At 46.6% G+C, this 27,718-nt stretch overlaps 1 protein-coding gene across 1 annotated transcript in view; it reads right to left on the bottom strand.

Moving 5' to 3' along the window:
* BRINP2 (BMP/retinoic acid inducible neural specific 2) overlaps window positions 1-27,718 on the bottom strand; it is a 141,722-nt gene that overhangs the window by 25,316 nt on the left and 88,688 nt on the right. The window contains exons 3-4 of the mRNA XM_084848181.1: window positions 13,153-13,343; window positions 8,751-8,950 (exon numbers count right to left, since the gene is read on the bottom strand). Of these exons, the coding sequence (XP_084704307.1) occupies window positions 8,751-8,950; window positions 13,153-13,343 (391 nt within the window). The remainder of the gene's footprint in view (window positions 1-8,750; window positions 8,951-13,152; window positions 13,344-27,718) is intronic.

The raw sequence follows: 27,718 nt of genomic DNA, 5'->3' as shown, positions 1-27,718 counted from the left end.
TGGCTCTGCCTCAGCTCCCTACTTCCCAAGTCCATGCCCCCCCCCCGACCCTTATGGGAAGTGCCAGGAACTCACCTCCTCACCAGTGGTTTCATTCCCTCCCCCTGGAAAGAGACACCCGCCACGAGTGCCCCTTCCTTCCCCTGCTCCAGCTGATTCTGCCTAAGTGGGCCTCCCTTTGGGCAGACAAGTGGATCCAACGGGGTCTCCTGCTCTGCTTGCGAGTGCTCCTCAAGAGCCTGTTCTCCTACTCCAATTCCCCTTCTCTCTTCAGTCCTGGGCGTTGTTAAGAGGTGTAACCACTACAAACCCCAGCAAGCACTCCTAAAATAGATGGCTTTTTTCCCTTTTCAATTTTGCATCTGAAGTATATCCAAAAGCAGGCCTTTGAACTTTGCTGTAAATCAGGGGAAGGCACCGTTTTTGGAGCCCACCAAGGTCCCCTATCCCTCCCACTTAAAAAAAACAAATCACGCATTTTCTGACCGGCAGCTGGGATTGCTTCAGAGCAAAGTGAGGGCCTCCAGCCACAGCCACCCTCATTTCCCATTAATGCCTCTGGGCCACACATGGGGCACAGAGGCGTTCTTAGGAAATGAAGATGGTGGACAGCTGCAGGCCAGTGCTTTCCTCTGCAGTGTGCTTGGCTAACAAGAACATTGCCAAATGTGCCCACGGGGCCTAAAAGGTTGCCTAGTCCTGCTGTAAATCTTGCCTCGCTCCTGCTAAACTCGTTCCTCCCCAACACGTCCCTGGTGCTCCTTCCTTCCCCAGCCCAACTCTCCTCCCCTCTTCAACACCTCACTCTTTGCCACAATCATCTGTGACACTACATATGTTTCAACTGGAATAAGTACATGTTTCTTATTAAGTACCTGTTTCTAAAATGGGACAGGAAGCATAATGTATTCATAGTAAGAGCTCTGGGATTCCTATAGGAAGTGGCCTTTGGGGTGCCACAGGCAACATGTGAAGGGTCTCTAGACTTTTTTTTTTAAAGGGGGTTCTGGATGTGAGTGGGGAGTGTTGGGGTAGGAAGAGGGTGAATAGACCTTTCCCAATGTATCAGTTCAAAATTGCTGTACTGGAGCTGCTTTGCTTTGGAAGGCAGGAACACACCTGGGGTTTGATTTTGATTTGGAAAACATCCTGCAAGAAAGGGGGTGGAGGATGCTGCTGCTGCTGCTCTGATGGGATTTACACACACACACACACACACACACCTGCATCAAAGTTTCACAAAACCCAGCTTGTTGGGAAACACTCTATATGTCTGCTTCCTCATGCCTACTTTGGCCCTTAACCTTTGAGTAGTAAGCATAAACCTTCCACCTAGGCTCCTCAAGAGAACTTATTCATCTTTAGCACTGAGGAATTTTTTTTCTGTCTAAACATGCATAGGATGTGGTGGCGCTATGAAGTAAAGTGTGGTGGCAGATTCTGGATGCCATTGACAGTGGTACAGTAGGAGACGGGCAGATCTGTGCCGGTGGCTTCTGCCAGGGACTTCTGCCAGGGACTTTTTTCTGTGCAAGCATCATCAAAATGAAGGGGAGCTGTGCAAGAGCACATGTTCTTCCATGGCTCCCATTTGTTTCAATGGGATTTGCACAGGAAATATTTCTGGTGGATTGTACTCATGTTAAGTAGTGTGGCCAGGGAGGGGCTTTTACACATTAGGCACCCTGGACTTTTCTACATGAGGCTTTTAACCCGCCACTTTACCAAGGCTTCTGCTTCCAGATTCTCTGTAGGATTATGATTGGCTTTTACATGTGTGTTTTTTTTCCTGGGGTTTTTCTTTCTCTGCCTTTCTATATGTTCCATTACACACCCACTAGGTGGTACACCAGTGTGGTGTAGTGGCAAGAGTGTTGGACTAGGAGCTGGGAGATCCGGGTTCTAGTCCCCACTCGGCCATGGAAGCTCACTGGGTGACTTTGGGCCAGTCACAGACTCTCAGCCCAACCCACCTCACAGGGTTGTTGTTGTGAGGATAAAATGGAGAGGAGGAGGATAATGTAAGCCACCTTGGGTTCCTTGCAAGAGGAAAAAAGGCAGGGTATAAATGCAATAAAGAAGGTGGTGCTGTGATATAGCGGAATTGCGCAAATACATTAGGGTTTCATGCTGCCATTCACAAAAATACCAGATTTTCTTCGTTAGGAAAAAAACAATGCTATAATGGTTGCAAAGCATGAGAGAGGCCCCGGAGAATGAGGACATTGTGTAAAGCACCCGCAAACTACAGTGAATGAGGAATCATGAATACACAATGATAGATAGATAGATAGATAGATAGATAGATAGATAGATACATAGATAGATAGATAGATAGATAGATAGATAGATAGATAGATACATACATACATACATACATACATACATGCCTCGTGTAGAAAGGTTCTCTGTTTATACCACAATATCTCCATCAACCTCAAAACTTCAAAATGGGGGTAGCATAAACACAGAAATCCAACAAAAAGGGACATTAAATGCAATAAAATAAGAGAGAGTCTTGGAATAGCAAACCTTGAAGGTCTGTTCTGTAAGCAAGAGCCAAGTGCTCTAAGCCTAGGACAATGCAAGAAGCCACATTGCCTCTAAAAAGAGGAAATAATTGTGTGGTAATTGGCCTGTTGACAGAGAACAACCCTGCCTCTAGCCTTCTCCCACTCTAAAGAAGCTCAGCATCATTAGCAGGGCCAATTTCCCATAAATAGCACAAAGGCGCCAATTGTGGTCTGACTCTGGCTCCCTGCTTGCTGCCCCTCCTGTTTCCTTGGCAGGGGGGAGTAGGGGGGGGGGAACGGATGACTACAGTGATGGGTTTATAATTGCAGACCCTGGTGGCGGATCCCAGGGATGGTAGCCTTGCTTAAGCAACCTGCAAATTAAAATCCAGGCATACAGAGGAGCTGATGGCGGTGGCGGGGTGTGTGTGTGACAGAGCTGCTGTACAAAAGCAAAGGGAACTGGGAAGCAAGTGTCTTTTCTGGTTTGGAGCCTGGCTGTTCCTGTATACCCCTGGAGGGAGGTGTGTGTATGCGTGTGTGTGTGTGTGCGCGCGCGCTGGAATTCTGAATCAACTTTGTTCCCTCCCCCCACATATTTGGTTGAAAATGGGATCAGGACAGGCATGTGCAGCAGCAGAGGGGAAACCTGTGACTGGATCCACTAGGACTTGTTTGCTCATCTCAGACATTCTCTTTCATCTGATGTGGAAATCCCAGGTTCAGTCTTTGGCATCTCCAGCTTTAAAACATCTTGGGTAGTAGGGCTCAAAGCCTTTGAGAACTGCTGCCAAAGGAGACAGCACTAGGTGGGATGGACCACTTGTCTGACTCCACAGAAGGCAGATTCATATGTTCATGCAGAGTATGCATCTTTGCTTTCTTTTACTTGCTTTGTTTTTGTGCTAATTCTGACTTGGGGCTCCATTTTTGTCACTTTCTTGTTGTCATGGGCTCACGTGGAACAGGGGCTTTAGTGTGTGATCATGGCTACTCAAAATTCCTCATTTTCTAGCATGCTTGTAATCCAGAGATTCATATCACAGGTGGACAACAGGTATAAAGCTGTGCCAACAGGTAAGAGAAGCAATTTCTTTCATGATAATTGCTCTGTTATTGTGGTGGCAGCTTGGACACAATTGAGAATTCGACTCTATTTTGATATGGTTGCTGAAAATAATTCCTGTTTGAAGATGCCTAACAACAATGATAAAACCAAGAATTAACTATTTTAAAACGACCCTTACAGTACAATAATAAAACGCTATAACAGCAGCAGAAACTGCAGTGTGAAGTGCTCCTGCTCAGGGGTTCAGCAAGCCATGCCCTTTTCCAGAACATTCCATCCCATTCCTCACACACCAGTCAGCATTCCATGCATTAGGGTGTTGGGGGTATCACCCCCACTACACACACACACACACATGCACACACTTGGGGTTTTAAAAAATATTTTATGTCTGCAAAGGTTGAGGTTTCCCCAACCCTACTGATACCTTCTTCTCATGCATGAATGGTGCTGCTTTAGCTATATTTATTTATTTCATTACTACAGGGGCCCCCAACCCCCGGGCCGCAGACCGGTACCAGTCCATGGCCTGTTAGGAACAGGGCCACGAAGGGGTGTATGAAACCTCCTTATCTGGGGTCTGCGGGGGGAGGGGAGGTGATCCGTCCTTCCCCCCTGGAATCCTCGCCGGCCCCGGCCAGCTCCACGGCAAGTCTGTGGAGCTGCTGGCTGGCCCCAGCCACTGGGACGCAAATGGCGTCCACATAGCGGACGCCATTTGCGTCCCTGTTCTTCAAGTAATAGGCTACGTAAATCTTTAAGTAGCCTATTACTGCAAAGAACAGGGATGCAAATGGCGTCCGCTATGCGGACGCCATTTGCGTCCCTGTGGCCGGAAGTCTGCCCGCAAAACCTCCCCCCGCCCCGGTCCGAGGTGCAAAAAAGGTTGGGGATCGCTGCATTAGTATACCACCCAAAAACCAAAGCTTGCTGGGCAGTTCACAAAAATTAAAAGCAAAAAGCACAGGATAAAACAATATAAAATATAAAAGCATTAAAACTACAAGAGAACAATAGAACCAGAATAAAACCTAGCAGCAATGCAGAGATTTAAAATACAGATTTAAAACTGCAAAGCTAAAAGACTAGGAAGCGAAAATGCTAAAATGCCTGGGAGAATAAAAAAGTCTTCACCTGGAGCCAGAAGGAATGCAATGTAGATGCCAGGTGAACCTCTCTAGGGAGCTCATTCCACAGCCGGGGTGCCACAGCAGAAAAAGCCCTCTTCCTGGTAGCCACTCGCCTCACTTCCTTTGGCAGGGGCCCATGGAGAAGAACTGCTGAGGATGATTTTAGGGTCCAGGCAGGCACATACGGGAGGAGGCGATCCTTCAGGTAACCTGACCCAAGCCATTAAGGGCTTTGAACGTTAATACCAGCACTCTGAATCAGGCCCAGAAATGGACTGGCAGCTAGTGCAGCTGGAAAAGTCCTGGCATAATGTGATCTCGTTGACCAGCCCCTATTAACAATCTTGCTGCTGTATTTTGGACCAGCTGAAGTTTCCGGACTGTTTTCAAAGCAGCCCCACATATAACGCATTGCAGTAATCCAGATGAGAGGTTATCAGAGCATGGATAACTGTAGCTAGGCTATCTCTGTCCAGATAAGGGCGTAGTTGGTATACCAGCCTAAGCTGATAAAAAGTGCTCCGTGCCACTGAGTTCACCTGTGACTCAAGTGACAGAATCCCATATAAGGATTCACACACAAAGAATTAGCTTGCTCTTATTATACAGGGTATCTCCCATTTCCTAATATTCTGCCACACTCTGAAGTGACCAAGAACTAGAATCCAGAATGGGGTTACATAGATAGCAGCAGGTTTGATTCTCAATATGTGGAGTCACCAGAGGCAAGTAGGTTTAACTGCTCCCTCAATGGTGTCCCCAAATGCACCAATTTACTTGCCTCCGTGTTCAGATGGGTGCCATTCACACACTTGGGGAAAAGTAAAGCTCTGAAATTTGGGAACAGTTTTATGGCAGGAGCAAAACCTGCTCCACCGCTGGCACAGGATGCCCAGCTCTGACTCTCTTCAAGAAGGTAAGATGTTTCTCTGTGAATCCTCCACAGGTCTTTGCAGTATATACGCTGTCTCTCCACACACACAAACACACCCCCATCATAAAGATGGGCATTTTGCTATTTTTTAAAAACACAAACATGCATAGGGAGTAACATATATAATAGCCAGTTCCCTCCATTCTCTTTCTGTCAGGCATAGGCCCTGTGAAGGTTTGAGGCCTACAGAGGCAAGGAAAAGAAAAGTCAGGCCTACAGGCCTGGAGTTTATTGTTGGGACAGGGTGTCCCTAGGAGGAAGAGTTTCATTTCCCTAGTTAAGTTTCATTTCTTCAGGTTTGAAGCAGTACTTTCGGTTTTGGGGGAGGAGGATATAACAATGGGGAGTCAGGAAGACCAGAGCAGTAGGAGCAGAGTCAGGGAGACCAAAGCCTGAAGAGAGAAGGAAGAAACAACCTGGGGAAGTCTAAGTACAGCTACGGTAAAGGAACTTACCTTTTGCCACTTTTATTTTCTCTTAATGGCTTTTGTATCACTCAGCTCTATTGTGTAAATACCCTCAGTTGTGATTTGCTTGCTTTACTTGACCAGTAAACTGTTGTGGTCAAACCCTGTGTCTGGAGTGTCAATCTCCCCATGCCTACAGCCCCACATTATTGGAAAGGGGGAGGTAAAAGAAGGAAGGTGGGACTCTTAGGACGCAATCCTTTTCAGATAGGCGGCTGCCTCCGAACAGCAGGAAGGCTGAGTGCGGGAGGAGGATGTGTCGTACAGGTGTTTCTGCTCCCCCCGCCCCGGAACACCCCCCGGAAAGCCCCTTTTTTCAGCCGCTCCACACTCCTCTTGCCAACGCAGAGCACGGGGCTGTTCTGCATTGCCTCCGAGGCAGCACGGAAGTGGGGGGAGGTCGCTTCCCAGAAAACCAGATATCCTATGGCCGTCTAGCCGTTATCTAGCAGCCATAGGATTGCTCCCTTAAGGAGGCAAGAGATCCTTAGGGAGTTGGTCAGGGGGTCCAGGTCATAAGGGGAACCCTGACGGGCCCATACTCATATTTAGGGCTGAGGTAAAAACCCCTCCCGCAATTTACCACCCCATTCACAAACAGCAACACTGCAGTGAGGATTATGGAGGCAATTTTGGGATGAAAGCTTTGTGCGGAGGTTTTTCATTCGTAGTGGCAACAGCCAGCAGTGCAGTTTCTCTTCTTTCATAGTACTGGAGCTCCTCTTGGTAGCTGCCTCGTAGCAGCCACCATTTCCCCCTGAAATTGCCCTGGATATAACACTGTTCCAGAGCCTTTGGGGGAGGGAGGAGGAGGTGACTCCCTCAAAAAAACTGCAGCCACGGGTGAGAGTTGCCATCCCCCCACCCCACCCCACCCGCTTTGGAAGAACGCTACAAACCGGTTCAGATGACACAACAGCCCATCGCGGGTTAATTAACTGCTGGGGCGCTGGGGTGTGGGCAACCCCAAGCTGGGGATTGTGGTGTCATGCAAAAGTGGCTGAGGAGGCTTATTCAAGGATTAAAAGAACCTTCACGTGACTCACGGTTTGTTCTAGAGTTATGTGAGGGTTGTTTAACACACAAATAACCCTCCCCAGCCAGGTTCACCCAACAAGACAAGCCACAGCAACCGCTGGCTGGGGCTTGCTAGGCACAGCATGTGTCGCGGCACCCCAAGGGTTAATTAAACCATGATGGATTGTCCTGTCATCCAGTCTGGCCCAATGTCATGACTGAGCGCCCTTCTGGGGGCCATTCTAGAGGGGGAAATGGCAGGCACTGGTCACTGAGAGAAGCTCCACTACTGCTGCCACTCCTCAGCCACCAACCCCTCAGACATGAAATTTTGCTTCTCCCAAAGTCACCTATTTCAGGCCCCAATTTTGAGCCAAAAGTTCTAAAACTGGTTCCGACTGAAACCCGCAGCGGATGCACTGCCCCACTGACATTGGAGCCACCAGCTGCCACTGGCCCAGCCCTATCCCAGGCAGTGACAGTCTTCATGTGGGGGAGAAGCAGTGGTGTAATGGAGGCAGGGCTCACGGGGTCAAAGCACTAGGATCTTCTGATTAGCAGGGACAATCTCATCATCTGCCACCCACCCCAGGCTTCCCTGTTCCCTCTGAGTTTAGCTGTAATCTTCACAGTGGCTGGGGGAGAAATAGATTTTCCCAGCAACAATATATTGTTGTGAGCTATTCCTGTTGTAAAGCAAAATATTTTGGGGTAGCTTAGTCTTGAAGACCCATTTGCTTTACAAAAGACCTTATGGAGATAAAAACTGCTAGAACTCATTTGTTGACTTTAAGATGAAATGCTTCACCTTGGTGCTGGGAACAAAACTCCTGGAAAACTGCTGGTATTATGTTGCCCGGGGATATGGTATATCCCTCTCTTTCAGTTTCTCCTGCAGTCTCAAGTCTCTCCAGCCAAAGTCCAAAATGCGAACCATTACACTGCCCTTTGCCAGCCCACTATTCTATGACTGTGAGCTGATCCTAATAAACTGGGTATTATGGTATGTACTGCTGTTCGGTGACTGTGTACACACACACAGATAGATATAAATCAACACAGCTACCAGAATTTTGGGGCTGTCCTTGGGGCTGTGGCTATGGGGACTATCATGATTGGTGTCTGCACTTCAGAATTTATCACTACACCACAGTGGAAGAGTGAATGTACACTTTCTCATCTGCCACACACTGTAAGTAGTGCAAAACTACATGCACAAACTACCCTGTTTGTGTGAAAGCTTGATTCATGCAGTCTCCTCCATGTTTTGAATGGGAAGAATCACATGAATTGGGCAGCCACACACAGGCCTCACTCCCCAACGTGCCCATCAAAGTGCCAGACCCTGAAGTACAAATATTTAAACAGTTGTAGTCAGCCGTCAGCCTCAGGTCAGGTTGCAGTCATGGCCTGGAGCACTTGTCACCACCTGCATCTGGAGAGAAAGCTGCAGCCCCTTTTTACAGGCATCAGGCCCACTCACCATCATTCACACCTTTGCAACCTCTGGGCCTAAATTACTGCAATGCACACTATCCAGAGCTGTTTTTAAAACCCGTTTCAAGGTTTCCATTGGCACAGAACACATTTCTATCCTTACATCGCCCTTCTAGGGTTTACCTTGATGGCAGCAGTTGCTATCTGGATGTGATGGAGGCGCCGCAATGTGCTTTCACGGTCGATGAAGTACGAGGCTGCCAGCTGGTGCAGTGTTTCCAAGGAGACAGTGGCGTTACTCGCACCACTTCCTGAGGGGCCACCAACTTCCGCTTTCTGACTGAGCTTGCGCTTGTCCACAAAGATGGTCAAGGACTCTTCTCCTGCGAAGACACAAGGCACTGTATTTAGTCTGTCCCACACTGGAATCCAGAAGACCTGAGACTAGTGCCCCATTAGGGTGACTCTCCAATCAACAAAATAATGAAAGACAGCAGATCTGGAAGCTTTATGTCAGGCACTAGGACCGGATTGGCCCTCTGCTGTGACCAGATTCCATGAACCAGGAGGATTCTCGGTTATTCTAGGAGAGTCACAGCTTGAACTGCTTGCAGTTCCTTCTTTTGACCAGCAGCCTTGGTGGCGCAAGAAGGAGTGAGCCAACTCCTCATCCAGAGGCCTCCTGGTCTGAGCCCCACAATGCTTGATGCTGCCCATATTTCTTGCTTTGCAAAGCATCAAACTAGGTGTGGCGCTTGGAATGTCCATTCCAGTGAACCCTCACTGAATAAATGAACTAAGGTTGTCCTCCTGGCTCTGGGCAATTTCTTCCTCTATAGCACAGTTAGATGCAGTTATAACTGAAACATGCTACTATGCATGGCTAGTAACCATTAGGTTAGGCCAGGGATGGGAAATGTGTGGCCATCCAGAGGCTGCTGGACTTCAACTCCCATCATCCCTCACTATTTGCTATTGTGCTAGGGCTGATGGGAGCTGCAGTCCAGCAACATCTGGAGGGTCACACATTCCACACCCCTGAGTTACATGACAAGAGGCACTTCCACAATGGACGTCCGACAGATGGGCACCTACAGCAGTTGAGAGCACAGAAAAGGATGCCTAACACAAATCCTGGCCAAGGAGGAGAGAGGAAGAAGCAACAGCCTTGGCAAGTGGGAAGATACTCTTTAAACCAATCAGTCACTCGCACAGTAAAATGCCTCTAGTTGTCTTTAGCTGCCTGGCAAGCTTGTTTTGTTGCTAGGAGTAGACATGACTCATGGATTTCTAACAATCCATACAACTACTTTAAGTCCTCCCTCAAACGATGGCTTTAATCGATAATTACACATCCTCCACACCAATTAATAATGGTGAGATAAATTCATTGCCAGGTTTGGAGAAAAGGTGATCCGGTGGACCGCTGCTCCCATGCAGGCTTCAAGGCTGGTCTGAGGAGAGGCATAGGGATGGCAAGAATGAAAGGCCTGGGCTGTGGGATCATCAGCAATTCTCAGCCAGGAAAAGACAACATGGTACAAGTAGGTAACGGGTTACACCCTAACGGAGGAGGCCTGATTTCAAATCCTCACTCAGACAGAAAGCTCAGGCACCTTGGGCTACTAGGCACGGTCGCTCCACCTACCCTGGCTCACAGGATTGTTTTGAGGGGGTGGGGAGACCAGGCATGCTATCCCAAGCTCCCTGCAAGTAGGGCAGGATGCAAAATATGATTATGGAATGAGCAACCTGTTGCAACTCCATGCCTGCTGCAGCTATTTAAATGGGATGTAAACCGCCCCTGTGGCTTTTGCCAGAGTCTTGCCCTTCACTCCGTGGAGAGTTTGTGGCAAGTAAGCCCAGCTCTGTTTGCTTGTGGAGCATGTACAGTACTTACGGGTCCTCTCTTTGCATTCTGTACTGGGGAACACGGGCAGGAGGGTGCTGTTGCGCTCATGTCCTGCTTGTGGATTTCCCATGGGCAGCTGGTTGGCCACTGTGTGAACAGAATGCTGGACTAGATGGACCCTTGGTCTGATCCAGCAGGGCTCTTCTGATGTTTTTATCTACCTGCACCAGGTTGAGGCAATACGACCAGAGGTAGCATGTGCAGGGCAGGGCAGGAATCTGACAGAACTGTTGGCACGGGAGTCATGCCTGCCTGCCTCTGTGGCCAAGGAATTTGGAAATTGCTCTTGAGGGTGGGAGGTCTTACCCCCTGCCAGGAAAGCTTTTATCAGCCTCTGCACTTTTCAGCTAAAGATGGTAGCTTATTGAGCATCCACCCATAAATATATTACAGGAACAAGGGATACACCACAGCTGCGGTTAAGTCTGGGGCTCTGCTACATACCAATATCTGTCCAGAGTGGAATCTGAACCCCTCTGCTTGCCGCTTGCCGTAGCGATGCTCTTGACCAGCATGCTATACAGCCTGGGATCAGCATGAGCTTCCTTTCTCCTCCATCAGTGGTCATACCCCTCATTCTTATGCTCTACAATTAGATACTTCTGATGCAATACAAGGGCAGGCATTTTTCAGCACATTCAGAGGCACCAAAGGGGACATATCCTCAAGAAGATCAAGAGGGGGAGGCAGGCATTTGAATGGGTGGGTCTAGCGCTTACAGTAATATACAAAGTGAGCCAAGGGCTTTTATTACATTTTTCTTCCTTTTACACTTTAGAAACCAAGGTGGCGCTTGACTGTGCACTCATCAGTCCAGCCTGGCTGCTTCAAACACCCTTAGGAATGATGGCATGTGATGATGTACCATTGTATGGGGGAAAGATGGCTGGTCCCGTGGGGGTCCCTTGGACCACGTCATACATTACTGTATGCTAGAACTCACTCACCTGGAAGTCAAATGACTTCTGCTCCCTCCCCCCACCCCTCCACACAAATATCCCCAGATTCCCCCCATCACCACCATCGCCTTTGTTGGGAAAGAAGTTCTGAGAAAGAGGTGTGTGGGTGGGGGAGCCTGTGCAAAACAGTGCTTTGTGTGGCAGCTGCTCCCTGTCGCTTGTGGCTGCCTTGCCCTGAAAAGGCAGACTTGGGATGAGAAAAGGGGTTTCCGGAAGGTAACGGTTCATAGCGGAGAATCGGAATCTCTCCGCTATGAGAGCAGCATTCTTGAGCACTGAGCTATGGTGAAAGGGTGGAGGGAGCCTGGGAGGAGCCTCCCACTGACAAAGTGCTGAAGAGGCAGTAGCAATGGAAGGGTTTGGCTGTGGCCAGCAACAGAGCCATCATGACATTGTTCCCCTGTGGGCTCATGCTCTCTCAGAGAGGCTGCTGGGAAATGTTGGAATGGAGGACCATGATTGGTAGGGCTCTTAGCAGAGCCAGGTGATGTGGAGCTGCTGTAGCTTTTGTTAGGGATGTTGTCAGTAGGGATATTGGAGGAATCCGTTTGGGGGATAGAGCCCCATGGGTTTTCTTTGGTTCAGCCCTTGGACTTCGTTCTGTTTTCTGCTGTGGAGCCCAACTTGGTCTGCAGCAACTTAGTCCAGTTCGCAGATTTTCCATGCTTTTTAAAATTTGCACAAATTACGGCTGAAATGTGCACAAATTACGGCTGAAATGTGCACAAATTACGGCTGAAATTTGCTCACATTTGTGCAAGTTGTGCAAATGTGCACAAACTGCGCCTGAAATTTGCAGAAATTTCGGCCATAATTTGCACAAATCTCTACAGTTCAACACACACAAAAACACGCTGAAAGTTCCCAGAGTTCACAGGGGGGAAACCTGTGGCTTGGCCCACAAATGCAAACCAAGTTGGGTACACCACAGAACTCCATCAAGCCAAATAAGAAACGGATTTCCCAGTGACGGACATCCCTAGTTGTCAGGACATGGCTGTCTCATTGGTAGGGCCGAAGCATTGATGTGGGCTGCACAGAAGGGGAAACAGCCACTACCATCATGTGTGTTGTTTCTACTGTGGCAGCTGATGTTGTGTTGCCAGCTGTCCACTGGATCCCTGTGCCAGCCTAGCACAATAGCACAAAATGGGCTATCAATAGCCCATTTTCTGCTATTGATAAAATAGGATTTAGCTGCATGGCTGCCACCCTTTGCATACTTACTTGGGAGTAAATCCCACTGAACACTGTGGGACCTGCTTCCAAGTAAATATATACAGCCTTCCCCAACCTGGCACTTTCCAGGTGTTTTGGACTACAACTCCCAGCATTCCTGACGATTGGCCATGCTGGCTGGAGCTGATGGAAGTTGTAGTCCAAAACATCTGTAGAGCACCAGGTAAGGGAATGCTGATATGGGCTATGCTGCACCTCTAGACACAGTTACTTGGGAGTAAGCCCCACTTCACTCAATGCCACTTACTTTTGAGAAACATGCTTAGGATCATTTTTTCTGTTGCGTGCGCTTTCTCAAGTGCTAAAGGGGTTCAGTTCACATCACCAAACACTCAACAGCTCTCACAGCTGTTGCACTGAGCATCATTATGCCCATTTCAAAAGTGCCCAGGTATGAATCAGCTCATGTGGCCTGAGACTATATTTTGTGGGTTTAAGAGAGAAAGCTCGCAGGAATAAATAGATGAACATTCACCTCCAAGAGTGGCTGAGAGCAGGAAATGGGTCCCATATTTTTTAATCAGGTTCTCAGTGATCTGTTGGAAGCTGGGCCGGCGCCCCAGAAGGCGAATGTTGCGGATGAACTCTGGAGCCAGAGGCAGAGGCAAGCGGAAGAAATCTCTCCTTTCCAATGCCAAGTTATTCACCTTCCAACGAGCAAATTCTCTGGAGGGAAAGCCAAGAAAGACCAACAATAAAGTACGTACATTTAGCCAGGGGGTTCTAGGAATGTTTATATATACAAACGAGCACGCTTCTAACCCCTCCAAATAAGATGGTGAGGGAAGCCTTTGAAAATGTGTTGGCAGATTCTGCTAAATATTTTGGGCACATCAGGTTTTTGTAGACATCTTTTTTTTTTAAGCACAGGCCTTAATTTGCACTATGTCACAATATGGAAATGCAGTGGAAAGAGAATCTGTTGAACCTGTCTGTGACGCAGTTGTTAAAGACAGAGATAACATCCTAGTGGATTGAAAGCTTAATATGCATGTTTTTTTGCCTGGGGGTTGGGACTAAACCTTGCCTAAAACCTTGGAAAGATGCCATGCATCAGAATAGGCAATACTGCATTAGATGAACCAACGATCTCTCTTGGTATAAGGAAGCTTCCTTTGTAAATAATTCTTGCTGGACCCATATATAGCGAGACAGACAGATATCGATATCGATGTGGTGTTTCCAGGATGTAGTTAGGTGTAAACAAACCCACAAACACTTGCAATAGTTATTCACACTTTACACTTACCTGGGAGTGCAGCCATAGATCCCCGAAAGAAGAAGAAAAATACTACTTGAAAGTCAGCCTGAAAACTATAGATGACTGGAATTCACCCTGAAAAATGCCATCAATGCTACAACCTCAGCATGCTTACTAGGGAGTAAGTCTGACCGAACTCAGAGAGATTTAGTTCTGAGTAAGCAAACATGGGATTGCACTCTACATTTCTTTTTGCATCCCTCAACATCCCTCATATGTTCCTGCTGCAGCAGGAGCCTCCATATTCACCCTGGCATTTTATTTTTGCAGGTATTGCCACTTGTGTGGGGTGTTGCTTCACAAGCCCCAGACTCCTAACAGGACCTTCAGTGCTGGCGAGAGGCAGAAGATGACATCCACAGTACAGCTTGACTAACAACCTGTGAGAATGTTTTGGGTGGGCCCCAGATGAAGATGTACAGAGCACACACACACACACGCATCCCAGGCATTTCACTGGCCTTACCGAGGCTCTCTTTCTGCTGCCTTCAAAATTCCTTGCAGGTTTTTCTCAAGCAGAAACCTCCCAACTCACATCTAGTGTTCCACTTCAGGCCGATGTGATGGCAACTCCGTGGAAGGCTTCATTTTCATGCCTAGTACTTTGACTGCAAGAGGCCCACGCTGCTGCTGATTGCTACAGCCAGAAGTGAGTGATGTGGCCGGCAGCTTGCCGAGACACATTGTGGCACTAGGGCCGAGAGTGCTAGAATCATAGAATCATAGAATAGTAGGGTTGGAAGGGGCCTACAAGGCCATCGAGTCCAACCCCCTGCTCAATGCAGGAATCCAAGTCAGAGCATCCCTGACAAATGGCTGTCCAGCCTCGTCTTGAAGGCCTCCAGTGTGGGAGAGCCCACCACCTCCCTAGGTCATTGGTTCCATTGCCGTATTGCTCTGACACTCAGGAAGTTTTTCCTGATGTTCAGTCGGAATCTGGCTTCCTGTAACTTGAGCCCATTATTCCGTGTCCTGCACTCTGGGATGATCAAGAAGAGATCCTGGCCTTCTTCTCTGTGACAACCTTTCAAGTACTTGAAGAGTGCTATCATATCTCCCCTCAGTCTTCTCTTCTCAAGGCTAAACATGCCCAGTTCTTTCAGTCTCTCTTCATAGGGCTTTGTTTCCAGTCCCCTGATCATCTTTGTTGCCCTCCTTTGAACCCTCTCCAGTTTGTCTGCATCCTTCTTAAAATGTGGTGCCCAGAACTGGACACAGTACTCCAGATGAGGCCTAACCAGTGCTGAGTAGAGGGGAACTAGTACTTCCCGGGATTTGGAAGCGATGCTTCTATGAATGCAGCCCAAAATAGCATTTGCCTTTTTTGCAGCCACATCACATTGTTGGCTCATATTCAGCTTGTGATCGACGACAATTCCAAGATCCTTCTCGCTCGTAGTGTGGTTGAGCCACGTATCCCCCATCTTGTAACTGTGCATTTGGTTTCTTTTTCCTAGGTGCAGAACTTGGCATTTGTCCCTATTAAATGCCATTCTGTTGTTTTCTGCCCAGCACTCCAGTCTATCCAGATCACTTTGAATTCTGTTTCTGTCTTCCAAAGTATTAGCTATCCCGCCCAATTTTGTGTCATCTGCAAATTTGATCAGCATTCCCTGCACCTCCTCCTCCAAGTCATTAATAAAAATGTTGAAGAGCACTGGGCCCAGGACTGAGCCCTGCGGTACCCCACTCGTTACCTCTCCCCAGCTTGAGAAGGTCCCATTGATAAGCACTCTTTGAGTCCGATTCTGTAGCCAACTGTGGATCCACCGGATCGTTGTTTCATCTAGCCCACTTCGAGCTAGTTTGCTCATCAGGATATCATGGGGCACTTTGTCGAAAGCTTTGCTGAAGTCGAGGTATATGATGTCTACAGCATTCCCACGGTCTACAAGGGAGGTGACTTGATCAAAAAATGAGATCAGATTTGTCTGGCAGGACTTGTTTTTGACAAATCCATGTTGGCTTCGAGTAATCACGGCATTGTTGTCAAGGTGCTTCCAGATGGATTGCTTTATGATCTGCTCCAGAATTTTCCCAGGGATTGATGTCAGACTGACTGGTCTGTAGTTCCCAGGTTCCTCCTTTTTACCCTTTTTGAAGATAGGGACAACGTTAGCCCTCCTCCAGTCATCTGGCACTTCCCCGGTCCTCCATGATTTCTCAAAGAGAATAGACAGCGGTTCTGAGAGTTCTTCTGCCAGTTCCTTTATGACTCTAGGATGCAGTTCATCTGGCCCTGGAGATTTGAACTCATTCAAAGTAATGAGGTGTTCCTTGACCATATGCCTGTCGATCTCAAGCTGCAATCCTGCCCCTTCAGCCTGTACTTCGCCTTTGCCAGTGGGGTCATAGACCCTCTTTTGGGAGAAGACTGAGCCAAAGTAGGAATTGAGCACCTCTGCCTTTTCTTTGTCCTCTGTTATCATTTTGCCATCCTTATTTAATAGCTGAACAACCATTTCTTTCCTCTGCCTTTTACTATGCACGTAGCTGAAGAAAGCCTTTTTGTTGTTTTTAGCATCCCTCGCTAACCTCACCTCGTTCTCCGCTTTAGCCTTCCTGACGCCATCCCTGCAATTCTGTGCTACCTGCCTGTACTCTTCCTTTGTTACTTGGCCTTCTTTCCACTTCCTATATGTGTCCTTTTTTGTTTTCAGGTCATCCCTAAGCTTTTTGTGAAGCCACATTGGCTTCTTCTGTTGTCTTCCACCTTTTCTTCTTGTTGGAATTGTTTGTGATTGTGCATTGATAATTTCCTTTTTTAAAAGTTCCCACCCATCTTGGACTCCTTTTCTCGCTAGCATTGCTTGCCATGGGACCTTACTGATCATTGTTCTGAGTTTATTAAAATCAGCTTTCCTAAAATCCAGGGTACGCGTTTGAGTACACTCGGCTTTTGCTTCCCTTAGAACCAAGAACTCAAGTACAACATGGTCGCTTTCCCCCAGAGTTCCTGTAACTGCTACTTTATCCACTAAGTCATCTCTGTTGGTTAGGATCAAGTCAAGGATAGCCGATCCTCTAGTTCCTTCCTCTACTTTCTGTAGGAGGAAGTTATCCGCCACACAAGTCAGGAATTTCCTGGAGGGGCCATGTTTTGCAGAATTTGTCTCCCAACAAATATCGGGGAAATTGAAGTCCCCCATTACTACTACATCATGCTTCCTTAAAACATTGGCTATTTGCTTTTCAAAAGTTTCATCCTTGTCTTCTCCTTGATTGGGTGGCCGGTAGTAGACTCCGACCACCAGGTTCCTTTTATTCTTTGCTCCATTTATTTCAACCCAGATGCTCTCGATGGGGCTACCAAGCTCCTCCTCCTGTATTTCTGTGCAGAGATATGTATTTTTCACATACAGTGCAACCCCGCCTCCCTTTCTGTTCCTCCTGTTCTTTTTGAACAAGTTATATCCTTCAACTGCTGTATTCCAGTCATGAGAGTCATCCCACCAAGTCTCAGTTATACCTATCAAGTCATAATTTCCCTCCTGTATTAAGAGTTCAAGTTCGTTCTGTTTGTTTCCCATACTCTGGGCATTAGTATATAGACATCGAAGACCATGTGCTTCATAGTCTGGCTTTCTTCCTACCTGTGTCTGAAGACTATTATTGGACGCTATCAGAGCTGTTCTCTCCATTGCAGTGCATGCGCCTACGTCCATTGTTACCCCCAACATTACATCTCCCTTCCCCGTAGGATTCAGTTTAAAGCCCTCCTGATGAAGTTCTTCATGCTGTGGCCAAACACATTCTTCCCAGCCTTTGTGAGGTGCAACCCATCCCTAGCCAACAGCCCATCTTCCAGGAAGTATAGCCCGTGGTCCCAGAATCCAAATCTCTCTCGTCGGCACCACCTTCGTAGCCAGTCATTCACCCGGAGTATTTTTCGTTCCCTTTCTATCCCTCTTCTAACTACTGGAAGGATGGATGAGAAAACTATCTGGGCCCCAAAGTTCTTGAGTTTCCTTCCCAAAGCTTCAAAGTCTGACGTGATCTCTTCGTAGCTCCGCTTGGCGGTATCATTTGTTCCCACATGGATGAGAAGAAAGGGATACCTGTCAGTGGGCTTTATGAGTGCAGGCAACCTTTCAGTCATGTCTCTAATCTGTCCTCCCGGGAGACAACATACCTGGCGAGTCCACGGGTCTTCGCGACATACTTGGGTCTCGATCCCACGCAGCAAGGAGTCTCCCACTACTACCACTCTTCTCTTCTTCTTCTTGTAGGCCTGGGTTTCATCGCCTCTGTTTGACTGACCTTTAGCCTCTTGCTCACTCTCATGCAGGTTCCCCTGTGATTCTTCCTCTGCAGGCTGTCCTCCAGTCTCATCTGCAAGTACCTGGAATCGGTTCCACAGCTCCACCGCTTCCACTGGTGCAGAGTGTCGTCTAGTTCTTCTTCTCCTAACTGTCACCGTTTTCCAAGGAGTATCCTCTACTCCATTTTTCTTCACCTCAGCATTTCCCACTGCCTCATCTTGCTGTTGCTCTTCAAGCTTGTGGTCTGCCCTTTGCTGCTGTAGTTCCCCCATTCTGTCCAAGAACTCTTCGTGTTCTCTTATTCCCCGGAGGGTTGACAGTCGCCGCTCCAGTCCACTTACTTTTTCCTCCAGCAGCGTGATCAACTTGCACTTGTTGCAGGTGTAGGCCATGTTGTTCTCAGGCAAGAAAACAAACATTGCACACACCTTGCAGGTCACCACCACTGGAGAGTCTTGTCCTTCCATAGCCTCTTTTCCCTTTTTGTGTCTAGCTTTGTGATTGTTCTAGACTAGCCTGTGCCTGCTCCTCTACTCAGTAGAGGTTAAAAGCAGAGTCCCACTGGTGTGGAAGTGTGTGTTACAAGACAAATAAATGAAAAAAAGTTAGTTAAAATAAAAAATAAAAATAATTAAAGAAAATGTTAGGGGCCTCCCCCTTGACCTCCCCTGGCCAACTCCTGTTTGCTCCCCCTGTTCGCTCGCTTTGGTCGCTCGCTCTCTGGGAGCTTGCCTGCTTCTGTAGTCCCTGGACCAGCTGGAGCAGCTTGCTCTGCTCTGCTCTGCTCAGCTGGGAGGCGGGAAACAGACTGAAGCTTCCCGCCCAGTCAGCTGCTGGGAGTACTCAGGCCACACCCCTCCAATTCAGTTGGAGCTCTCAGAAGCTCCTGGTGAGCTCACAGCCAGTCAGAAGGATAAAGGGCAGGGCAGCGCCCTGGGCTTCCTGCAACCCACTTACCTCTTAGCCTCTGTCTCCTTTGTCTCCTTTGTCTCTTCAACCACTGCAACTCCCCTGGCCAACTCCTGTTTGCTCCCCCTGTTCGCTCGCTCTGTTCGCTCGCTCTCTGGGAGCTTGCCTGCTTCTGTAGTCCCTGGACCAGCTGCTAAAGGGGTTCAGTTCACATCAGTCTGATCCTGTTCTATAAAGGAGTATTTGTGAGCCACACTCCATCTGTGTGAACTAACTTTCCAGATGGCCAGGCATTTGGGAGGCTTTCTACAAGGCAGCCTGGTATTATAGGCAATCTTTAGATAAGGCAAGGTGGCCCAAATATCAGGAGGAAGAGGTAGGGGGCGTATATGTGCATGGCCACACTTTTCCCTTCCTCCAAGGCTGCATAAAATAAGCAAGCAGGTGAACTCACTGGAGAGTAACAACAAGATACTACACATCTACTTGAGTCTGAGCCAGGGTTGCCAAATTGGAGAATCTGGGTTGGTTCCATTCACTTGCGCTGGAAGAAGGGAGTACGGAGGTGATCTTGGCTGATTCCCTGTGTTTCTTTTTAAAAGCGATCAGGCAACCACAGCTTCTCCTAAGCCATTCTTCTACTTGGCTTCTCCCCAGCAGGGAGTGAAGGCTGTGCATGGTGGGATTTGTAGCTTCCTTTGTCTCCTGATTCCTGCCTGGCAGGAAATGATGCTCTTGAAACTTACAGTCAGGGCCAGAAATATTGGAACATGGATAACTGTTTTGGCAGTTGGCCTCTGTACACCACCATATTGAAGTTGAAAGGAAACACACCCAGATGGGAGCCCAGTCAGGACTTTCAGCTGTAATTCAAGGGGTTTGACAAAAGTGGGGCACTAACCATTCAGGAAGGACAGCCAGTGGCATGCACCCCCCCCCCATCGTTGGTGGCTCATAAGGAATGGAACGAATGGCTGACAAGCAGCTGCGTGGCCAGGTGTGGCCTGCTTCCTGGGTACCCCGTGACCAATCAAGCAGAGAAAAGGCCTGGAGGTGGTTCTGAGTGTTACGTTTGCGTTTGGTAGCTGTTCACTGCAACTCCCAACATGAGGCCCAAAGAGGTGTCCATGCGAATGAAGGAGGCCATGATTAGGCTGAGGAAACAAAATAAATCCATCAGAGAGATAGCAAAAACAGTGGGAGTGGCCAACACAACAGTCTGGAACATCCTGAAAAAGAAGGAGTTAACTGGCAAGCTCAGCAACAGCAAAAGGCCTGGAAGACCACGGAAGACAACTAAAGTGGATGACCGCAGAATTCTGCTCATGGTGAAAAGGAACCCTTTCACAACATCTAGCCAGGTCAAGAACGCTCTTGTGGAGGTAGGCATGTCATTGTGAACATCTACAGTCAAGAGATGGCTTTATGAATGTAAATACAGAGGCTTCACAACAAGGTGTAAACCACTGGTAACGCTCAAGAACAGAAAGGCCAGATTAGCCTTTGCCAGCAAACACCTAAAAAAGCCTGCCCAGTTCTGGAATAAGATTCTTTGGACTGATGAAACCAAGATTAACTTGTACCAGAATGATGGGAAGAGAAAAGTATGGAGAAGGAAAGGAACAGCTCATGATCCAAAGCATACCACGTCATCTGTCAAACATGGCGGAGGCAGTGTTATGGCTTGGGCATGTATGGCCACCAATGGAACCAGGTCACTGGTGTTTATTGATGACCTGACTGCTGATAAAAGCAGCAGGATGAATTCTGAAGTGTGTAGGGCTATACTTTCTACTCAGATTCAGCTGAATGCTGCCAGACTGATAGGACGCCGCTTCATATTGCAGATGGATCATGACCCAAAACATACAGCAAAAGCTACCCAAGAGTTTCTCAAGGCAAAGAAGTAGGATGTTCTTTAATGGCCAAGTCAATCACCTGATCTCAGCCCAACAGAGCATGCTTTTCACTTACTGAAGACAAGACTGAAGGCAGAAAGACCCACAAACAAGCAGCAGCTGAAGGCAGCTGCAGTAAAGGCCTGGCAAAGCATCTCGAGGGAGGAAACTCAGCATTTGGTCATGTCCATGGGTTCCAGACTTCAGGCAGTCATTGACTGCAAAGGATTTTCATCCAGGTATTAAAGGCAATCCTTAAGTTTGAAATGATGTTGGTTTGTTCTATTACTTATGAGCCACCAACGATGGGAGGTGTGTGTATGCCACTGGCTGTCCTTCCTGAATGGTTAGTGCCCCACTTTTGTCAAACCCCTTGAATTACAGCTGAAAGTCCTGACTTGGCTCCCATCTAGGTGTGTTTCCTTTCAACTTCAATGTGGTGGTGTACAGAGGCCAACTGCCAAAACAGTTATCCTTGTTCCAATATTTCTGGCCCTGACTGTATATGCAGTGCAGGAGAGGCCAAAAGACTTCTCCTGTCTGCTGTGAATCCTTCTCGCTGCTGGTTATCTCTTCCTCCTCCTCCACAAAGATATTTTTTTTTATTTTTGCTTGGAAAGGGGATGGGGAACTGGCAGAGGAAGAGCGTGTGCTTGTTGCCAAGCTTCCATTAAAAATACTAAAAACAATTGTGTGTGTGTGTGTGTTCCATATTCACAACAACAGTTTACAAAAACAAAATCTCCTGGAAATGAGCAGAGGGGAGTGTGCCCATCCCTGCATCCATTGAGTGCAACTGTATTGTTTTTAAATTGCTGATTATAAGCTGCATTGTGCAGCTGAAAGGCAAGGTTAAAATGTTTAAAATAAGTAATAATGAAATAATGCAGAAAGCAACTTCTTTCAAGTAAATAGGTAGCACCTGACTCTTAGTATAATGATATCACAGTAGAGTGAGTGCTGGTAACAATTTATTAAAGTTTTACATTGATGATCACCAGGTAGGGGACTGAAATGGGCTATTGGATTGGCCTCCCACTGGAACTAGACTAGGACTCCAAGCTTTCCTGGACCTGGAAAGGTTGGACTACTGAATTATCACAGCTGTGTATGTGTTTAATATTTATGTGAAAACAACAAAATGTCTTGTGACACCTTAAAGACTAACAAATTTATTATGGGAGAAGCTTTCATGGACTTATGTCCACTTCATCAGATGTATGAAGTATTATCTTCAGTTGTCTAGACAAATTACTATTCTCCTGAACGGTCGTTATGCTTACTTTGCACACATTCAACTTTTAATGTAATTATCACAGGCTGTGTTGTTTAAATTTCATTTTCATCTGACTCCAGTGTTAACATTTTTTCCCTCTATACCCAGGTGTGTGTGTGTGTGTGTGTGAGAGAGAGAGAGAGAGAACTGAGAATAATACTTCATGCACCACCAAAGCTTATGCCATAATAAACGTGCTAGTCTTAAGGTGCCGCAAGACCCTTTATTGTTTTTGCTGCAACAAGCCAATGCAACTACTCCTCTGTAAAATGTTTACAACAGTAGCTACCATGGACATAAGATGTTTACATTTATACCCATTTTAAGACTATGTAAGAAGAGGTTTCTTGGTCATATGTGCTCAGCTTCAGCCTTTTCCCTTCCACCATAAACATTCATTTTGGATATTTTTTTGTAACACCAGTGGGTTTAATTTCCCTTCATTACTGGTTCAACTTTTTAAGGTTAATAATTCAGCATTTTCACCTCTCTTCCATGTAGCATTATGGGAGCCAAAGCATGGCTGAGGAAGCAAGCAAGCAACACCCAGAATGGATGATCATAAACGAGAGTGGCAGAAGGAAAAGGAAATTGGCCTACCCACTGGAAGGAGGGTCAAGGGTGGAATGCAAGGTAGCACAACCTGAGACTTGTTTTGTTCAGGGAACATAGCTAGATCTGGCCAGTAGCGATCCTAATTTGATATATTTATGTATAGTTTTATATATTTATATAAATATATAAGATTAGGGGAAAATAAGCAATGCTATATATTTATATAAAATTAGCGGTGTTCCTAATATATGTTGTGTGACCAAAAGGGGGTTGTTTTCACCCTGCACTGAAGGGGAGCCGTAGCGCAGTGGTAGAGCTGATGCTGTGCATCCTTGGCATCTCCATCCAAAGTAGCCTTCTCTAACCTGATGCTCTCCAGATGCTTTGGACTTCAACTCTCAGCACTGGGGCTGATGGGAGTTGAAGTCCAAAACACCTGGAAGGCACTAGGCTGGGGAAGGCTGACCTAAAGGATCTCAGGTAGCAAGGCCAGGAAAAGGACACCTTGGAGTCACTTCCAGACAGAAAGGCAGACAATACTGCATTAGATGGATGGCCAAATGACCTGACCCAATGTAGGGTAACTTCATAGGACCTGTTAGGTGTCAATAGACTGGAAAGGCACCGCTGCATTACTAACTGCCTGGAATGACCACAAGAACCAGAGGCTGAGGTCAGGCTTATGCTAAGGAAATTATCAAGATCTCTGTGCCAAAACAAGCATCATCCTGCTCAAAGAATTGTCCTTGGTTTGGTGTTTTTTGTTTTTGTTTTTAATTATACTCCACTCTTCTTCAACAGCAAGCCTAAATTCTGCTACAACCTCCATAAATAATTCTTACTGAGAATATTTGCATACTTCCGCTAATTTTGCATAACTGGGGCTGGGGGGGGCGGGGGACTAGTTTGCATTATTTCTTCTGGTACCATGAGAAGGAGCACAGAACTATACAGGGCATCGGCGGTCCACCCCCTGTGCTGAATCAAATGTGCCCATTTTCTTTATTTCACGGAATGTATCGCAAGCTCGGATAAGTACAGATTGCTGACTGAAAACTGCACCCGTTTCTGCATTTGATTCTGGGAGGTGTGGATTGGGTAAATCCATTAAAAAAACAAAAAACCTTGATGGGATGACTTTCTCACCCATCCCTATTGGGACACTGGAACTCCCCCCGCACAGAGGTAGAGCATCTTCTCTGCATGCAGAAAGTCCCATATGCAGCCCTCAGCACTCTCAGTGAAAAGGATCTTCAGATCATAGGCAGCAGGACTGAGAAAAGGGCCCAAAACCTTGGAGAGTTTTATTCATTTATTATTTCTTTATGGCGTTACTATGCAGCTTTTCCAGCATACAAGTGGCCCTTAAAGCAGCTTACAATCAATCAAATTACATAATGAAAAACACATTAGCAAATAAACCAAATGAAATTACAAAACACCCATAGTAAGGAAAGCAAGCTATCAAAATCTGAACAGGGAATCATTAAACATTAAAAATGCATTTCAAGGGAAGTTGTCTTCACAGTCCTTCAAAGGGCTGAGCGTTGCTAGCAGTCAGAATAGATAATAATGGAGCTAGAATGGTCCAACACTGTAACTTGGTGTAAGATGATTTCAGATGAAGTCTCCTTCACCATTTCATCTGGTTTATGAGGTTACATGTACTTTCAAGCATAACTGTACAACCATAATGGTCAGAAGCATTTTTTTAAACAAATAAACAAAAAGATCTAATTCTTCGGAGGATGAATGTTGAGGCCAAATCATACAATACCCCACAGTGCTTCTCAGCATGTACCCAACCCGGTTTAGGGTGAGGAAATGCAAAGGAGGCCAGCAGGGCTGTCAGGCCTTTTAATAGTTGCATAGAAGAGGGAGGTTTGTCAGGTCTAGGTTGTCATGCAGGAGATAGAAAATCTACACCTTCCAAAACTCCCTCTCCTTGGAAGGTACAGGGGCCCACCCGCCCTGTTTTCCATCTGCTCACCCTACTAAATGTGCATGTACTGCTGTGAATGCAGCCATGCAGCTTTATCTTCCAACATAATAGTTCTTGATAATAATATTTTAAAAGCCCCCCCCCCCCGTTAAGGAACAGCTTTTATATTTGGCCTTTCCTGGGTTGTAATGTTAGAAAAAGTTCTTGCTTCTGGTCAAATGAGAGGCCAGGCAGGCGACAGTGGAGCCAACAAAGTTTTATTGATCGTTTTGCAAAATGGGTACAGAGCAGTCTGGACACAAGGCGTGGTGTGCCCAACCTTTTTATACCCACCCGTAACGGCTCAGTACTTTTCCATCAGCTCTCTACGCATACTCTCAGCTTAAGCTGACTCATTGGTCACGTGGCATGCCTATGTATCCGAATCACTAGCTACTTATGGTGTCCTTTTTATCTAACAGTATCCAATGTTAGTCCTATGCAGAGTAGATCCATTGAAATGAATGAGACTTAAGTGAGTCAAGACTTAATTGTCCCATTCATTTCAATAGGTCTACTCTATATAGGACTAACATTGGATCCTACCCTCTGAGTATAGCTCTTTCTACATATCAAATATAGGATTATTTGTGCTGTCAACAACATGGCCTCAGGCCAGTCGCAATTTCTCAATCTAACTGTCCTCACAGGTTTGTTGTGAGAACTGGGGAGGGGCGGGCGTGCAGGTGGGGAAGGCAGGGAGAAACAGACCCTAGGTATGCCACCCTAGCTCCTCGGAAGGATGGGATAAAAATGTAATTACAAGAACAGTACCTATTCTCAGCCACCTATCAGGACATTCTCTGTATTGAGACCTCTGCCAAAGATAAATGTGTTGACGCTCATTAATTTCATACCAGCCTTCCCCAACTTGGTGCCTTCCAGATTCTTTGGCTGACAATGATGGGAGTTGCAGCCCAACACATCTGGAGTTCAGCAGGTTGGAGAAGCCTGTTTTATACAGAACAGCTTAGCATCTGCAACCTGGGAAGCAGATCGTATGATATGTGCCAAGCAGACCTCCGCTTAAGAGGCCTCCCATAGTCTTTGCACTGTGATAGCTGGCATGGAGATGATTTCAGCAGCCTGCTGTGTTCCCTGAACAATGCCCCTGAAAACAATGATTGGCCAATTTCATTCTAATCTTGACAATTTCACTGTAATTAAAACCAGGCTGTGGCTTGCAAACACTTTAATTAAGTCTGATTGGGAGAGATGGAGGAGAAGCAGGGGAGTAACTGATGGCTGGCAAAGCCAGCAATAACACAGAGTTCCAAGACATATATATGCATCCACCCACACAACTGCTGAGTGAGGTTTTACACCAGGCCAAATGTGAAGTGAAGCAGGAAGATAGGAGTTTAGGCTCAAAGGACAATTGCAAGATTACAACCCTAAGGGTGGCTGAGGAATGCTGGGATTTGTAGGACTTCTTTCTGTCTACACATGCATAGGATTGTGCCCCAAGTCTGTGTTTTCCAAACTTCTGACTGCTCAGGCCAGATGTTTTTTTCTGCATTGTAATTAAAGGCACACTTCATTCTTTAACCTGAAAATATTTATTTCTAGAGTGTTAAGAATAAAGATTAAGTATCCTCTGTGGAGCCCACCTGGTACTATTTCTGCTTGAGTTCTGGCTGTGCCTCCTGGTCTGGGTGTGCCTCCTAATTGAAAGGAGACAAGCTCTGAGCAGAGACTCGTGCAGAAACTCAGCAGGCAAACCCCTCCTCTGAAGTGGGTAATTCTTCTGTATCTCTGCATCAGCAGTGACTGGATGCTCTGCTCACACACCATGAAGAATGACGCACCTGTAGCAAAAGTTAATTGGTAGTAGGCAAAGCCAGAGTAGTATATCTTGCAGAGATGCAGTGGATGGATCCACCTCTTTAGTGGTTGGCTTTATTTAATGTATTTATTTATTGTGGAACACATTGTGAATTACTGTCCTTCTTCCTGAACGCTAAATCCTCCTTTCTCCAGGCACCCAGGTGTTCACACACTGCACACACACACACACACACACACACACCTTTTGTTTCAGTGGTAAAAGAGGCTTGCTGCCCAATCCTAGGCATGTTTAATTGGAAGTAGATCCCACTAATTTAAATAGGACTGAGGGTGGAAATACATGACATTAGAAACACAGAGTTAGGTTGATGAACGTCAGTCCCACTCAACTTTTCTTTCCCCCTACATAGCATGTACTTACTCTATATCCTCTATCCTGAAGCCATTGCACAGAATGTCTTCCTGTCCCTGACATGAGGTCACGGGGTAAGATGCACTACATGTTACAGATGGGGAGTGGGAGGACTCAATATGGAGCTTCCATTTTTAGTGGCAGTCCTGCATTTCTGCTATGGTCTCAGTCTACCCTAAGCCCCAAATAAGTGTGAACAGCATTGCATAAAGCAGAGAATGATCTGTAAGCACCTGATCGTGTAGCATTGTGCAAGGTAAACACAATGCTACATCTTGTTCATTGTTGTGAGCCGCCAAGCAGTATAGACATTTAATTAATTAATTAATATGCTTGGAGGAGAAGCCATTGGGAATTCCATATAAGCCACTCTGAGCTATCTTCTTTCTTTTTGTTAACATTTTATCAAGGCAAGAACACATTTGGATAAATCTAAAACACTTTCCACATCAAGGTCTACTTGAGTAAAACTATATGCATGATTGTGATCCCTGCTTAAAAAAAAACCATTATCTTATCGTAAATGTGTCTAATGGTATTCTTGCTTCTCATACTGTAATTAAACTGGTAATTTGCTCCATAACTTGAGTTTATGGCTTAGTGTCCTAGGGTCTGTCCCCTCTTGCAATTAACTGAATGTACAGAATAGAAGAAAGGGGGTGGGGAGTAAGCTATCCTTCACCTTGCAAGAAATTGTTA

This window comes from Heloderma suspectum, chromosome 4, assembly GCF_057233095.1.
Source record: "Heloderma suspectum isolate Gila_16-S chromosome 4, 16-S_ref, whole genome shotgun sequence".
Lineage (NCBI taxonomy): Eukaryota > Metazoa > Chordata > Lepidosauria > Squamata > Helodermatidae > Heloderma > Heloderma suspectum.
The sequence above is the reverse complement of the archived record's forward strand: the minus strand, read 5'-3'. Positions and strand labels throughout refer to the sequence as shown.